Genomic DNA, 17,571 nt, shown 5'->3' with positions numbered 1-17,571 from the left:
GAAGAGGTACGACTGTGTGGCCATGACACGCCTCCAACTCTAATCATCAAGTTGTGCGGATGACACTACAGGGTAGGTCTTGATTACCAACAAGACGAGACGGTACACGGAGGTGAGGGGCCTCGGAGTGTGTGGTCAGGAAAATAACCTCACACTCAACGTCAACAAACAAGGATGATTGTGGACTTCAGGAAACAGCAGAGGGAGCACCCCTACACACATCGAGGGTCAGTAGTGGAGAAGGTGGAAAGTTTTAAGTTCCTCGTGGTACACATCACACGGACGAAACTGAATTGGTCCACCCACACCAGACACGAGACGGTTGTGAAGAGGGCACAGCCAGCGCTCTCTCACCTACGGTGCTGAAGATTCGGCTTGTCACACAAGCATCATCACAAGCCTACAGATGCAGCAAGTCGGGAGAGCATCCTGTCGGGACTTTCACACTGCCTGGTACGGCAACCTCTCGCCCACAACCGTAAGGCTCTCCAGAGGGTAGTGTAGGTCTGCAGAACGCACCACCGGGGCAAACTACCTGCCTCCAGGACACCTACACACCCGATGTCACAGGAGGCAACATAAGATCATCAAGGACAACAACCACCCAAGCCAACTGCTGTTCACCCCCCTCAGTGTATCATCCAGAAGGCGAGGTCAGTACAGGTGGCATCAAAGCAGGGACGCTGAGAGACTGAAAAACCAGCTTCTATCGTCAAGGCCATCAGACTGTTAAACAGCCACCACTGCAGACATTTAGCGGCCGCTGCCAACATACGGACTCAACTCCAGCCACTTTAAAAAATGGGAATTGATGGAAATTATGTAAAATGTACCACAGCCACTTTAAACAATGCACTTAATATAATGTTTACATACCTCACATTACCCATCTCAAATATGTATAGTACATCTACTCTATAGTCATCTACTGTCAGTCTTTGCCATCTTAATATGTATACAGTACCAACTAGCCACGTGTAAATAATGCCACTTATGTTTACCTACCTACAGTACTGCACGCTCATATGATGAACCGTACTCTGACCGATCTATCTCATCTTTGCCTTGCCGTTCTGTCGCATCATCATTCATATATGTTTATGTACATATTCTGGTTTATCCCTTTACACTTGTGTGTATAAGGTAGTAGTTGTGGAATTGTTAGGTTAGATTACTTGTTGTTATTACTGCATTGTCGGAACTAGAAGCACAAGCATTTCGCTACACTCGCATTAACATCTGCTAACCATGTGTATGTGACTAATAMAATTTGATTTGATTTGATTTGAAGGTGTTTTACAGCTGCAGGGAGGATCGCCATCTTACACTACTGTCTACAGAAACCCTATGAGAGCATGACTCACTGTAGTGTCTCGCCAAGCCTCTTCCCCTGGGCTGCAGAGGAAATCTGTCTCCTCACCCAACATAGTGTATGATTCATGTTTTATAAATGCTGACCAAACTGTAATTATTTAAGTCATTGTTTTAGACACAGAGCAATTACACGGATGAATACAAAGAAACTGCAATTTGTTCCTCCAAGTCTCGTGGCTTTCTTTTGGTGGGGCTGTGTAACCCATTCCATACCATTTGAGGACCCTTGACACACATAACTCCATTAGCAGTTACGCCATTATCTTAATACCGGGGTTTACCTTGTGCCTTCTTGAATTGTTGAAAAGTGTCTGAAATGACGTCCTACATCCTCTAGCTTTGAACACCTTTAATGAATGCTTATTCAGTTGTGAAATAATAGCCTTGTTTTTTTTCTCAGTGTTTGTATTGGAAGCATGCAGTAACATAAGCTTTGTGTAGTGAGGGAAGAGGGAACTTTGCCTGGCCAGGATCATTGTGTGTGCAGGTGAGATGTTTATGAGCACCAATCAACATCATGACGTTTATACAGCTTAGTGTAGGACTGCAGGCATTCAGCTCACAGGAACAGTTTGGGCCTGGGCCCCTGTCTGTCAGTCGTGTCAACGCCCACTACACATTCCACTTACTTATAAATTATGCATCTGCATGGACATCTTGACGCAATTATGCAATAAACTGACACGTAGATCATACACGAGGTACTACCTTCATTTAGAACAGAGAGATCTTCATATTTTGAGCTTTGGCTCATAAATGAATCACTCTGTCATTATTGACTTGCATTGTGAACATTTGCACGTAGATGTCTCTTCTAACTGATACAGGACATAGTAGTTTACATTTAGCATAATTGCCTTCCCAAAACTAGTTTCTTGAATTGTATTTGACATTGGTGGCTTTCAGTTTTATTTTCAGAAATGACAACTGGAGAAACTCTGCTGTCCTTCTGTATACTAAGACCTTGTTTCTCGTTCCCTTTGTGTTTTCAACTCAATTGTGTTTATCTTTCATAATGGGCAAAGGCAGAATCTCAGAATTAAGTCCAGCTAACGTTGTTATCTTGTTAAATGGGTTTGTGGAGGAGCCTTATCCATTCTCATCTGCAGCAATAGAAATGATTGTGAGCCTGTGCTTTCAGCAGCTCCCCATGTCTTCCCTCCCTCACAGAGAGAGAGAGCCCTCACAGAGAGAGCGAGAGCCTTGCTGTGACAGTCTTTTACTTTTCCTGAATAAAGTTTTTCTTCTCTTTCTTCTCACTCAGCATTCTTCGGGACTTCAAAGCTGGAATCGGAGCAGAATCTCTGAGCTGTCCCATTGTGTGGCTCTTGCATATTCATAAGGCTCTTTCTTTCTTCTCATTCTGGATGAGACTCTGCTAGAGGAGAGCTGTGGGCTAGAGAGAAAGCAGCAGTTCCTCTGGACTCTCCAAGGAACCGAACCGCTGARTATGTGCATGGAGGGTTCACATTCAAATGGGATTCACACGTAGTGATTTATAGTGTTGGGCCATACACTGACACTGCTGCTTCTGTCATGACTATTGGGTCGAATTGCCAAAGCAGGTGGATACGTTTTAAACAACAATTTAACAGTATTGGTTTGCTGTGTAACAAACGTATTCCACAAACCTGGCTGCCACATTTAATTGTCCTAATTTTGCCTGCCAGCTAACTGACAAGATAGTTAGTTAATGGCTAATATCTCTATAGAGAAACCAGGAGTCTGTGTGAGAGAGGGAGGTGGGAGCTGGCTCACGATAAGGAAGATGTCAGTGTTCTCAATGTGAAATGAGGATGAAGTTGATGAGCGCTCCACAGAGGGAGGAAGTACGTCTCACTGTCTGGCCCAGGGATGAACGTGATGTCACGCTCCTCTCTATCCCTGCACCCTGATTGGGCTCCCTGCTCCAGGCAGCTTTGTTGCCACGGTAATAAATGGCCCTCCAGCCAAGATTCTCTGACATCAGGTTTAACCGCTGCGCTCTCTCCATTCCTCACGGAGCCCGGGKTCAGCGTGGCCGTCGACGGAACATTGCTCATGACAGGCATACCTTCGCTGGCCCATTGTAATTCCATCATCTGTGTTGTTGTCACAGCTTTTCGTTTCACGTCTTAGTGGTGAGGTTTCTGTGGTTATTCTTCACCATTCCTCTTGCAGTATGATGAAAGGTGTTTTGCCTCAACGTTTTCCTTCAAATTTCGAGTAGCTTGGCTTACTTTCATGCCACATTACTGCTAATAATATAWWTTTTTTTACAAGTGTTCTCAAAGAACATATTTGTGGGTGGTAGTGATAACCAACAAAGAAACCAAGTACCAGCCAAATGAGTCATGCTGTTGTATGCAGGTGCTTTGCATGTCCAAACAAACACAGCTAATAATAGTGTGGTTTTCTGAAACCGTCAAGGTGCTGACAGATTGTTCTTCTTAAGACGTCTGCTTCGGGCCCCACCAGCTGAAACGGTTTGGAAGAGTTTGACTTTGATCGTGTTGGACTTTGTTGAGKTTTTTTTTGGCCTTTCAGGGACACACATTTTTTTCATGAGGCCAGCCGATATTCGGGAGCCGAAGTCTACGCCCCTTCGTCCGTGATTGGTCAACTGTAGGGATTCTTCAATAAAGTCTTTGCTGTCATTCAACGAGAGAAGACTCATTTTCATGCCCATTTAAAAAAAATATATTGCACCAAACATCTTAGTTAGATGTAAAATGTATCTCCTCAGCAAAAATGTCAAAATTAATGTCATATTTCTTGAGCTATCTTAGATTAATTTGGACTATTTTGAGGAAGTGTATACTGGCTACGGCGTGCCAAATGGACAAACAGTTTTTACACTCATTCGGTTCGCCTAGCCGMCTTCGGCTAGCTGTCAACCGAACTGAATCATGCTGAGGAAACCTTAGCAACAGACGGGGCTGTATGTAACAAGACTTGAAAAGTAGATCTGCGGTTTGGAGCTCAAAGGAGGAATCAAGGTGACTTTTGGCTTAGTGAAAGGCGGGAAGGATAGAAAGGGTTAATTTAACCACATTTCAAAATCCCCCCCTGCTAACCCACCCCCCACTTCCACCACCGCCTTTATCTGCCTGACCAGACCCCACCAACCATCCCCACCAGCTGCGCCCCCCCCCCCCCATCTCTCTGGTCTTCGCGCTAGCTTGAGCAGGACAGGGGGAAACCATGCTGGGCGTTTGATGCAGCTCTGAGGGGGTGTGTGAGGTGCGCTGACCCGTTCACATCTCTCCTCATGCACTCATGCTCCAGGGAAGGTAGACTTATCACATTTAATCCAGAGCACGGTGCAAATCAGGAGTGACAGACAGACATACAGCCTTCCAGGGAAAGAGCCCCAGACTACAGGCCCTGTCTACTGGCCTCTTGTCCTGTCTCCTATCCTGGCTGGGAGAGAAGTGGATTCAGGGTGATGGTCCTTATGGAGGCACAACAGGTGTGGAAGAACAGGATCCCATTTGGTTGGTTGTTTGTTTCCACTTTCACATTGTTGATTTTCCTTTAACCACTCATTGGCCGTTGTTATTGTCTTTATTTGGGAGACCACACACCCCACCATTTGGGCCATTCATTTCTTTTCTCTTTTGGGTAAACACGCACCCTCCACCAAATCACGCTTTAGAATGGCATCGTATGGCATTCTGTCCTGTTGCACCATCACATCACCGCTAACTGTTTTGAGGGGCACTCTAGCAAACGTGATGTAATCTTGGTAATAGCTGGGCTAATCCTCTTAAGGTTGTAACCCACAGAAAGTCTTGTGCTGCCTGATGGAATTTGGCCAAATTGGGAGGTTTTGTGTGTGTTCGGGTGGATTAGTGAGAGAGAGGAGGCGTGTTGCTGCCCGGAGGTGTGGGCGGTAATCACCTGACGTGTGAAGAGCTTTTGTGAGTGTGTATGTATGTATGAATGTGTGTGTGTGTGTGTGTGTGTGTGTCTGGCCGGCCTCGTGTGTTTCTTTCACACTTTGCATTCTGCTCTGTAACTGGTCTGTGATGAGCTGTCACACAAACAGGAGGGCAATTACTGTCCTAAACCGCAGAGATTTGTAGAGATTAGGCTTGGGCGGTATAGCGTTCAATTCCAAAATCAAGATCCCTGCTGCCTAAATTAGTTTTGTGCATAAATGTTATTGTTTTTTTTAAATGTTTTTTTTTGCTTGGAAAGATATAGCGCCCCTTGTGTGCACTGCTGGTAATACGGTATACCCCGGTATGGTACAGGAACAGTATGATGGTATGCCAATCTGGATATGGACCAACCAGAGTAGAGATTCATCCATCTGCACTTCCCACAGTGGATGAAGTAGCGACAACACATTACTTTCAATCATGCTCGTGGATGAGTTCTGGCGACCAGACTTCTCTAATGCACATCTATGAGGAACAATCTTACTTCGCTCTCATCCTCTCTCTGTGTGTGTGTGTGTGTGTGTGTGTGTGTGTGTGTGTGTGTGTGTGTGTGTGTGTGTGTGTGTGTGTGTGTGTGTGTGTGTGTGTGTGTGTGTGTGTGTGTGTGGCCCTGCCAATGTCTTCCTTTTTGAGAGGTGAGTGTATGTGTTCATATGTGTGTGTGTGTGTGTGTGTGTGGGGTCCAGGCAGGCTCAGCTGTTCTTTTGTTGTTCGCCCCACGAGGTGTTCAGAGAAAAGGCTGACCAAACAGCAGAGCAACTGAGTAACACCCTCCTTTCCTCCATCTCTCTCTCTCTCTCTCTCTCTCTCTCTCTCTCTCTCTCTCTCTCTCTCTCTCTCTCTCAGGCTGTCACTGTGTAGCGCTGGAGGCTGCTGGGTGGCTGTGTGTGGTGGGGAGTTCCTGAGATCGCAGAGAAGAGAGAGAGGGGGACTAGCACTTACTCACGTAGAGGCACACACTCGCGCACACACACCTTCTCAGTGTAGCGCCGGGTGCAGCCGTGGTGCCAGCTAGCGTCTCAGGGATTGTGCGTGCGGTTGTACAGTACATCAGGATGATGGTGGTGTGGTTGCCGTGGGGATGGGCATGGAGGACTGTACTGCTGGTGACTGGACTGGCTTCACTGAGCCCGGGGACTAATGGTGAGTAGCTTAATACTGGACTATATCTCTCTCTGTACTACGGGACTCTGTCCATCTTTCTCTGTTGATGGACTCTGGGACTGATTTAGAAGAAACTTCAGCATGGTCTATATTTCATTTGTTTTTAGTACTGTATCTGATTGTCTGCTGGTGGTTTTCACAACTGATATATCGAAATGCATATTTTTTTGTGCTGCCAAGACTTTATATAGTATATCTAATGCTTAGAGCAGGGTTTCTTAAACTATGGGTCTGGACCCAAAGTAGGCTCTGGGCATGTGAAAGGTGGGTTTTGAGCTGAAAACCACGMCGATAAACCAATATATTCTCTATCTTCTTCTGTTCATCTACCTGGGTTGTTAATAACTTATCCTCTTTTTGTGATGCTTACCTAGCCTAGTGGCTGAGTACTGTAGTTTTAGTCACTTTGAGCAAAGGCATGGTTTCACAAACTGCAGGCAGGTTTACTGCGTGTATTGTTGGGTTGAGGAGGAGCAGAGACTCACTGGGAGGTTGGTGGTGGGTCTATTTTTTGCCCAGCAGTATTTATGATGGGGCAAAGCTATTATGATCTCCACCGGGTCTAGCATGTGAGCAGTCATCTGCCCCGTCCCCCGTCCTGCCCCCTCCCCCTCCCTCTGCTCATGTTTTGAATTGTTTTAAGATGGACAGCCAGTTGTCATTTACAATGAATGGCGACAGTGTCATGGTGTCCCATAAGCTTTGTGATGTACTGCAGGGGATCCACGGCTGGAGGCTCGGCTGGGGAAGATTCCTCTCTTTATCATCTGCCCTGTTTCAAAGGCTCTCAACTGAGAGAAAGAGATTGATTATGTGGAGTTAATCATGGATGTTTGCATTTGTTTGCACCGAGCAACAAGTGTCAATCATTTTAAGCAAACCTAGTTTACATATGCATAAACTTCCATTATACTATAGCTGGTGTCTTTTGTATGAGAAGGTTTTGTTTTATTTAGCCATAACTGCTGTTGTTTTTCCATTTTCCACTGTGTTTGATTTTGAGACAGGTTTGACCKGTGCAGAAGTGCTCAGTTGTCACACACTTGTTAAGAACACAGTTGGGCGACAAGCTGTAAAACTAATCTCCCACTCCCAGAGGAACACATACACACGCACGCACCCCCCTCACCTCTAAAATAGCTGTGACTGTCTTGGTTCATTGAGTTTGTCTTTGGGGTAAATTTATTTGAATTCAATCACTTTTTGACAGCACCCCTTTCGATTTGAACAAAACCTTCCATACATATTTTCCCATTATAGAAGGGATCAGAAAATTATTTTTGGACCTGAATGCCAAAACATTCAACAGTTGACTGATTTTGCGTACCCCACCATACCATGAGACATCCATGTCTTCATCACTGGAAAAGATAAACGGTTGAGATTGATATCATTTATAAGCTTACAAACAGGTTTGTGAAACTATTTTATTATAGATAAATTACTAAAGTGTCAAATGTAAATCGTAAAAAAAATTAAATCATAACCTTTAACATCAAATATTTATTTAAAAGCTCACTAACTCAGGTTCCATGTTTGCCTATGTTGTAGCTTAGAATCTATTTTACATCGTGTAAGGCTTTTGTGTTGTGCTCGCCATTGGTTGAAACAACATGCTCTTGAACACAGGGTGGGTAAATGTACTAACATTCTTACAGTGCTGTGAAAAAGTATTTTCCCCCTTTCTGATTTTCTCTATTTTTGCATAATTTTGACACTGAATGTTATTAGATCTTCAACCAAAACCTAATATTAGATAAAGGGAACCTGAGTTTACAAATGACCCCAAAAAATGATACAGTTTCTCCAATTATTCATGGCGAAAACCAAAGAATGCATTCCACAGTGAGAACCTTATACCAACAGTCAAGCATGGTGGTGGTAGTGTGATGGTTTGGGGATGCTTTTCTGCCTCAGGACCTGGACGACTTGCCTTAATAGAAGGAACCATGAATTCTGCACTGTATCAGAGAATTCTACAGGAGAATGTCAGGCCATCCGTCTGTGAGCTGAAGCTGAAGTGCAGTAGGGTCATGCAGCAAGACAATGATCCAAAAATACACAATCAAGTCTACATGAAAATGGCTAAAAAGCAACAAAATTGAAGTTTTGGAATGGCCTAGTCAAAGTCCAGACCTAATCCCAATTGAGATGTTGTGGCAGGACTTGAAATGAGCAGTTCATGCTTGAAAACCCACAACATTTGCTGAGTTAAAACAGTTCTGCATGGACGAGTGGGCCAAAATGTATCCACAGCAGCGTGAGAGACTGATCAACAACTACAGGAAGCGTTTGGTTGGAGACATTGCAGCTAAAGGTGGAACAACCAGTTATTGAGTGTACGGGGGCAATTACTTTTACACACAGGGCATTGGGTGTTGCATAACTTTGTTTATGAAATAAATGAAACAAGTATGTAATTGTTGTGTTATTTGTTCACTCAGGTTCCCTTTATCTAATATTAGGTTTTGGTTGAAGATCTGATAACATTCAGTATAAAACATATGCGTTGTCTTGCCTGTGTGCTTAGGGTTGTTGTCCTGTTGGAAGGTGAACCTTTGCCCCAGTCTGAGGTCCTGAGCGCTCTGGAGCAGGTTTTCATTAAGGATCTCTCTGTACTTTGCTTCGTTCATCATTCCCTCGATCCTGTCTAGTCTCCCAGTCCCTGCCACTGAAAAACTTCCCCACAGCAGGATGCTGCTACCACCATGCTTCACCGTAAGGATGGTGCCAGGTTTCCTCCAGATGTGACGCTTGGTATTCAGGCCAAAGAGCTCAATCTTGGTTTAATCAGACCAGAGAATATTGTTTCTCATGGTCTGAGAGTCCTTTAGGTGCCTTTTGGCAAACTCCAAGCGGGCTGTCGTGCCTTTTACTGAGGAGTGGCTTCCGCCTGATTGGTGGAGTGTTGCAGAGATGGTTGTCCTTCTGGAGGGTTCTCCCATCTCCACAGAGGAATTCTGGAGCTCTGTCAAAGTGACCATCGAGCTCTTGGTCACCTCCCTGACCAAGGCCCTTCTCCCCTGATTGCTCAGCTCTAGGAAGAGTCTTGGTGGTTCCACACTTCTTCCATACAAGAATGATGGAGGCCACTGTGTTCTTGGACCTTCAATGCTGCAAAAATGTTTTGGTACCCTTCCCCAGATTTGTGCCTCAATACAATTGTGTCTCGGAACTCTATGGACAATTCCTTCTACCTCATGGCTTGGTCTTTGCTCTGACATGCATTGTCAATTGTCAACTGTGGGACCTTTGACAGGTAAAAACATTTCTAAAAACCTCTTTGCTTTGTCATTATGGGGTATTGTGTATAGATTGATGAGGATTTGTATTTATTTATTCAATTATAGAATAAGGGTGTAGGGTAACAGAATATGGAAAAGATCAAGGGGTCTGAATACTTTCCRAATGTACTGTATTTTCTATATGTCTTTTTACCTAACACAGTGCTTGATTTGGGCATGAACTCACCGGAACTGAGTACCAGCACCTCAAATGTTCTTCTGCTTGAGTCCCTGCACCTTCTATATAATATTAGCTAAAAAGTATTGAGGAGTTCCTGCATTTAAATATAAATGGTACCGGCACCAAAAATGAGTACCGGCACCTATTTCTGTCCAACTCAAGCACTGGCCTAAACATGCATACACAATCAGATATAATTTATAGCAAGCAGTAGGGACGGGGTGAGAAAACGAAAGGGATATATTTTGACAATAAAAATAATCTTTTTTTCCCCCAGATGCCTTTTAGGACACTCAAGGACATCTTACATTTATTTCATGTACAGCACTAGATTTTATTTCATTTAGGCCTATGTAATGAATTTGAATTATGCTTGATTATTTACCAGGAAAAAACTATACAAAAAATAGTTTAAAAAACCCCAACAACAATCAGTTTAGTAATTTCATAATAATGTGCGGGTTCTGGCATGTGTCACTTCGCACTGATACCATGTGCAGTAAACAGTAGCTATCCTACACTGTGTAGGCCACTCACCATTAGCTAGCTAAGACTCACTTAACTAGGAAAAACAAGGAAAATGGCCAAACAAAGCTCACTGTTCAATTTTTTCAAGGGACAGTGTATAGAAGAGGATTTTGGACCATTTGCCAAGTAATTTGATATCAGTGATTTCGCCATGAAGGGCCTCCAGTCYCCTTCTATACCAATCACTGATTACAATGATTTAATCCTGGTCCTTAAAGACAGTTTCAGTACATTCAGAGACAATGACCAGACCTACAGCGCTATTTTTATTCAAGACTTTTAGAAATCAAATGAAACCATCTTCTTCACTTCGACACGCCCTCCCTCTGCTGAGACATGACCATCAGTCCAGTTAAATTAAAAAACAAAGGCCTCCCGAGTGGTGGAGCGGTCTGAGGCACCACTACTGACCCGGGTTCACAACGCCCACTTAACCTGGAAGCCAGCTGCACYAATGTGTCGGAGAAAACACTGTTCAACTGATGACCAAAGTCAGCCTGCAGGCGCCCGGCCCGCCACAAGGAGTCGCTAGAGCCCGATGAGCCAAGTAAGGCCCCCCCGGCCAAACCCTCCCCTAACCCAGACGACGCTGGGGCAATTGTGCGTCGCCCTATGGGACTCCCGGTCACGGCCGGTTGTGACACAGCCTAGTATCGAACCAGGGTCTGTAGGGACACCTACAGACCTACTGCGATGCAGTGCCTTAGACCGCTGCGCCACTCGGGTTGCCCGATTATAGTCATTTTTAATGAGCATGTGAACAATTTTTTTTTATGTATATTACTCTTATACTGGCAAGTCATTAAGACAAAACACTTAATTTCAATTACACCGAGGAACAGTGGTTACAACTCTGTTCAGGGCGAAACGACAGAATCGTTGTACCTTGTCAGCTCGAGGGATTTGAACTGGCAACCGTTTCGATACTTAGTCCAACACTCTAACCACAACTTGTCTCAACTTACTTTCATCAGCCTGTGAACATTCTATTGCATAGACTCCAATACAACAAGATATATAAAGGTATGAAAAACATAGAAATATACTTTTTTGGACAGGTTATCACATCAATTTAATGCCATCAAACCTTTGCCACCCCAAAATGGACAACATTTTCTGTTGGCCCATGGACTATAAGCCCTCCTTATAGTCCATGGGCCAACAGAAAATGTTGTCCATTTTGGGGTGGCAAAGATTTAACCACAGTCTGTAAAATCACTGCCTCTCTCTCTGTTCACTTGAACTAGGTTTCCCCTCATATGAAAGATAACTAAATCAAGCATAATTTTGGTGTGTTCATTCCAGATGCTAKTTGGCTGCTAACGAACTGCGAATCAAAACATATGGTGATTATAGGTAACCAGCCAAGCCATTCCATGTTATAGCACTAACCCTATTATCTTATAGTTCTAAATGATTGTGAGTCCGGGAGGACAAAATACACTCTATGTATTGTGCCTACAGAACAGCATATTAACAACCATAAAATAATCAGATGCATTGATGGCCTTGAATGGCAGATACTGTAAGCCACTAAACACCKTGGAATGTTCCAGGATCGTCTGGCATGGAGAGAATGGTCCTGCTATGCTTCTGATTTTGATATGCACTGTGGACCGATAAAGTGCTGAGATTTGGGTGCTGCAGTGTTTGTAAAGGATCAAGGCCAGACACAAAAGGCTGTAGTGCCCATTTGAAGGCAGCTTTCACGGTTTGTCTCAAAATACTTTGGCTGATGATCAGTAGGGTAGACTTATGTCAACGGAGACATCTACACAGTATATCACTTGACTTCGCAGCATAATGGACTATTTTAAGCTGAAGTCTGTCTGTCTCGCTGATTTAGCATAGTGAAAACCTTACAGCAGTCACACAGATTCACCTTTGTGTATCCTGTGGGCATCAGTTCTCCCATGAAGCACAGAGAAAGCTCACATAGACAGAGAGACATGCCGGCCGAGCTGGGAGGACAAGAGACCAGCTGCTTCTCGTTTCCCACTCATGTTTTAAGCTCAGCCTGCAAACCCAAACTGCTGTTTTAGTGGGTACAGTGAACGAAGACTTGGTTCTGGTTGGTCGGAGAGACAGAGTTGTGTGCTAGCTTTATGACTGGCCCTCTCTCTCCCAGTCCACTCTTTCTCTATCGCTCCATCTCTCGCAGTCTGTTCTCTCTCTTCTAGCCCTCTCCCCGGTGCTGCTGGGACAGATCCGGCATGGTTCTCTAAATGAGGATAACACACATGGGAGGTAACTCATGAATCTTCGCAGCGTGGTTAATTCGCCACCTGTTGTTTAGGCTGATGCAAAGTTCCCAAAGAATAGATTGACATACTTCATTCATGCAGTAACAATGCGTACATCTTTTCTGAATAGGCGTTACACCACATAGTGTGAGGTTGCAACTTACACAATTGACTCTTCTACGACTCGTTGCATTTAGGCCTATTTCGTTCCGTCGTATGTGTGACATGGCTGCTGAAAGTCCTTGAGTCTTCTGGCGCCACGCAGGATAGGAGTGAAAGCCAGTTAGTGAAAGACACGGCCACACTTCGACGTCGCTTAAACATGATATCCATTTCAGATAAACATAACATGTAACACTCGAGGTGGTGTGGAGATGCCGCAAGGCCACAAGCGGGGGAAAAACGACTGGCTTTATCATCATCTAGACTCAACAATGTAAATGAGGTCAGCTCACCCTCTCCTTGTCCCGGATCCCACCTTCCGTACTGTACTGTATGGGAGGAACACACCATGGCAACATGTCGCTCTATAACGTTTAGCTTTTCTCCTTTCTTTTCTACAGTACAGACACAGGTGATAAGTGACTATATGTTGAAAAACTCTTTTGATTGCAGTCTCTTGTGAAATACCATTTCCTACAGAGATGCTATTTCAGTGTAATTGCTTTGGTGTTAYAGGATGGCATTTTCTTTGTGATTATTCAGTTTAGGTAAAGTCTTGTGGCATCAGTGATTGAACGAAGGCCTACTGTAAGTGTAGCAGGGGCTAGAGCAGGATACAGAAGCCCAGCAGCAGTAGCAGGTCCCAGGCTGCTTCCTGACAGGATGTGGATCATGTTCCCCAAACAGAACCTGATCCCAGGACAGATGTTCTGCTCCAGCAGTGGGACTGCATGAGACTGGTAACCACAGAGGGCAGTGGGCCGGGGGGGGGGACTTTTAGGGGTGTGTGAAGTTTGGAGCGAGGGAAAGAGAGGCTTAAGGCTGCACCTGTGGTTTTGGAGGAAGTATTGAGGGAGGGGGATGTTTGGGTGAAGGTAGGGTTCTTGTCTTGATCACAGTCTAATGTATGTAACAGACACCCTTGAGAGCAGTGGGCTCAGGATAGAGAGAAGATGGGGGTTGACAGTGTGGGAACCGGGATAGAATGAGTGAGATGGGGAATATGTTATGGTCTCTTCAGAGATATATCTTTTCAGAGATTTATACAAACCGAATCAAAGTTTAGTGAGATGTGTGTTAAGCTGGTGGCTGTAACCTCGCACACACACACACACGCACACACACACACACACACATCCCACACAGCCCACAAGCTGATAGACACAGAGCAGGTGGGGCTGATGCTGGCCTGCTATGAAACCATTTGTCTTGGTTACCTTGTGAGTGTGTGTGACTGTGTTTGTTCGCGCCTGTGTACATGTGTCTATGTGTGTGTATGTGTACGTGCTTTCACATGTCTTTTTTAGTTTGTTATTTTGGAAGCGTGTGTGTTTGTCTGGCAGTCTGTGTGTGTGTGTGTGTGTGTGTGTGCGTCACTGTATGCCTGTGCGTGTGTGAGAGATGGTTTGGCAGAGGGGGCTGTAGAGGAGTTAGTGGGTCCATGGTGTGTTCTGTGTCTAAACATGGTGTTGGAAGACAGACAGACGGCAGAGGCTGCAGCCTAGGCTGAGGTTTGGCTGGTCACTGAAAAGGAGACGGACAGGGAGAGGTGGCTGGATCCTCCCAGCTCCTCTACGCGTGTTCACTTGCAATCTGGCAAACCTACACGCTGCTTTCTGTCACACCTTTCCATATCTGTCAGAGAAACGTCCCTTTCACTAACGTCTAACGTCAACCCACAAATATTGTATTCCCCACATTGTTTCCTAATTCACATTCAACGGTGGTTTGCAGTTCTTTTTTCATCCCATCCAGAGATGATAGACTGATCTGGTTTGGGCAATGGTGGAACGATATCTGGCACCACAGGATCCCAGTCAATTCGATCCAGACACAGGTATTCAGGATTAGCCTGATATAGCCTGCTTCTGTAGGGACTGTTACTGTTAACATGGTTACCGGCACAGTGACACATCGCCGGGGAACCGAGACACAGGCTGGCACTTTGTTGACCAGCCGTCCTCCGTGCTTTTACAGTCCTCTTATCAGATAGAGCTTTACTGGAACTAGTCATCAGATGAATCAAACGGCTCAGGTAAATGACTTAGTGTGTGATCATGCGTGAGTGTGTATATGCTTGTGTGTGCATGCGATTCTGCCCACGACAGGGAGAGAGAGCAGAGATGTGTGTGTCCCGACCTCTGGCTACAGGTGTTCTGTGTGATAAGCGGCCTGTTTTCCAGTTTTGTTTTGAATGGGAAAYGGAAAACATCCCTGAGATGAATTCACACGTACATGCAAAGTGCCCTGCGGGTGACAGACTATTCAGTCTGCATACTGAGAGGTGAAGCTTTGATCTGCCATCATGGGAACAACTGTCACGATGCATGCTGATGGAGCTAGCCAGCAAGACCTGCACAGAGTCCTAGTATCACACCAACGTAGTCCTTATCACACCACCAGTGCGTTTATTCATGTATGGCCACACCTTTACCATTTTGAAAGAAATTGCAATCAGTTAGACTATTACAAATGTCTGTTCCCTGTCCATTCCCTGTTTGAAGGGGTAATTTGTTGTAGAGATAGCATGGCTCTGGGGTTCTCTTCTCTCTAGACTTGTGGAAGGTTTTCTCTCTCTCTGTGCTAAATCATCCTTTAAGCCCTGACAGGTCGGGCTTGGTGTGATTCGTAGGCCTGGGCCGGAGAAGAGGGGATGAGAGTAAGAGGTTTCTCAGGGGGGTACAGTGTGTGTCTAGGGCCACAAGTCGGAGGGGCTCCCTTGATGTGCGGCCCATCAATCTGCTGGGGCATTATTTCCACAGGAGGACGGGAGGCGGGCGCCCCCAGGGTGCCCCTCTAGCACCAGCATATCATCTCTATGGTCAGGCCCTGGTCACACACAGAACAGATTGGTGAGGGTCCACGATGTGGATCAGTTGCTCTCCTCCTCTCCAGTCTGGATGGGTATCAGGCATCAGGCAGGGGGAAACAGAGCCTCTCATGATGGGGAACGAGTAGGTGGGGGTCGAGCAGACTAGTCACGGTGAAGGATGGATGATTGATACGAGGGCCGGGTTTGATTTGCCTGTCATACCATCGGGCCCCTGTGTGTGTGTCTATTGTGACAGGATTCTTTGAAGCCAATGCGGGTTAAGAGGGGTTAAGAGGGGGTGAGGGGGGTTGAAGGGTGACGGACAGGAGATGATGTATGACTGCGTGGCAGCTCAGCGGTGCGTTGGGGACCCCCACAGGGTCAGAGGGCGTTCAGGAGACGTACGGGAAGATGGCTCCTTTGAGGAGGTGATTTACTCTGGACACCTGGAGGAATTTATGCCTCTTTTTCTCTCTGTTGGTTTCTCTTTCTTTCTTTTCCTGTATCTGTCCTCTCTCTCTCTCTCTGTGTGAACTGACTCTTCTCTCTCTCTCTCTCTCTCTCTCTCTCTCTCTCTCTCTCTCTCTCTCTCTCTCTCTCTCTCTCTCTCTCTCTCTCTTGTTCACTTTCACTCTCTTTCTCTCTTGTTCACTTTCACTCTCTTTCTCTCTCTCTGTAACATCTTCCTCATGTTGAGTTAACTTTCATGGAAGGACTAATTGAGCCTTATTAACTTATAACAACGTATACAAGTTAGACAGAGTTGTTGGCTTGAGTTAGAAGGGCGACGCACAATTGGCCCATCGTCGTCCGGGTTAGGGGAGGGTTTGGCCGCCCACGATGTCCTTGTCCCATCGCGCTCTAGTGACTCCTGTGGTGGGTCGGGCACATGCACGCTGACACGGTCGCCAGGTGTATGGTGTTTCCTCCGACACATTGGTGCGGCTGGCGGGGTTGTGTTTTGGAGGACACATGGCTCTCGACCTTCGCCTCTCCCGAGTCCATATGGGAGTTGCAGCGATGGGATGAGACTGTAACTACCAATTGGATATGACGGAATTGGGAAGAAAAAGGGGGTAAAAAAATTCAATAAAAAGATCAACCAAAAAATGTCATCAAATACTGTACATTTGCCTGTAAAACTTTGGGTGATCATGTGTGAGTGTTTGTGTCAGCAAGTGTGTGTGTTTGTCAGTGTGTATGTGTGTAATAGAGTATGAAGTGTGGGTTTGTGTGTATCTCGTTAGAGGAACAGCCTTCGGAATGTTTAGGGGATGGGGATCAGGTTTCAGGGTGACCTTGGCAACGCCCGGCGGCTGACACAACAAAAGTTTGTTTGTTTGTGTGTGCGTGTGCGTGCGTGCGCGTGTGCGTGTGTGTGTGTCTCAGAAAGAGAGAAATACTCTTACGGTGTTTGTATTCAATCTTTATTACTGTGTCTGTTTCGTGAGAGTTTGGGGTTTTGGTTAGGCCAATCTGCCTTGGTAAGAAGTTTACAGGAAAGTCTGCAGAGAATATAATGAAAACAGTACTGGTACGTACAATGTCTTTGGAAAGTATTCACGTCCCTTGACTTTTTCCACATGTTGTTGTGTTACAACATTCATTTTAAATTGATTAAATGTAGATTTGTTTGGCACTGGCCTACACACAGTACCCAATAATGTTAGTGGAATTATGTTTTACAAAGCTGAAATGTATTGAGTGAATACGTTTTCAACCCCTTTGTTATGGCAAGCCTAAATTAGTTCAGGAGTAAAAATTTGCTTAACAAGTCACATCATAAGTTGCACTCTGTGTGCAATATCAAATCAAATCAAATGTTATTTGTCACATGCACCAAATACAACAGGTGTAGTAGACCTTACCGTGAAATCCTTACTTACAAGCCCTTAAC

The 17,571-nt window shown here is 45.2% G+C and overlaps 1 protein-coding gene across 1 annotated transcript in view; it reads left to right on the top strand.

The window, feature by feature from the left end:
- LOC111961436 (bone morphogenetic protein receptor type-1B-like) overlaps window positions 1–17,571 on the top strand; it is a 119,373-nt gene that overhangs the window by 82,054 nt on the left and 19,748 nt on the right. Inside the window, 1 exon segment of the mRNA XM_023983702.2 lies at window positions 6,147–6,443. Within this exon segment, the coding sequence (XP_023839470.2) occupies window positions 6,356–6,443 (88 nt within the window). The 5' untranslated portion in view covers window positions 6,147–6,355.

This window comes from Salvelinus sp. IW2-2015, linkage group LG4q.1:29 (assembly GCF_002910315.2).
Source record: "Salvelinus sp. IW2-2015 linkage group LG4q.1:29, ASM291031v2, whole genome shotgun sequence".
In the NCBI taxonomy this organism is placed as follows: domain Eukaryota; kingdom Metazoa; phylum Chordata; class Actinopteri; order Salmoniformes; family Salmonidae; genus Salvelinus; species Salvelinus sp. IW2-2015.
The sequence above is the reverse complement of the archived record's forward strand: the minus strand, read 5'-3'. Positions and strand labels throughout refer to the sequence as shown.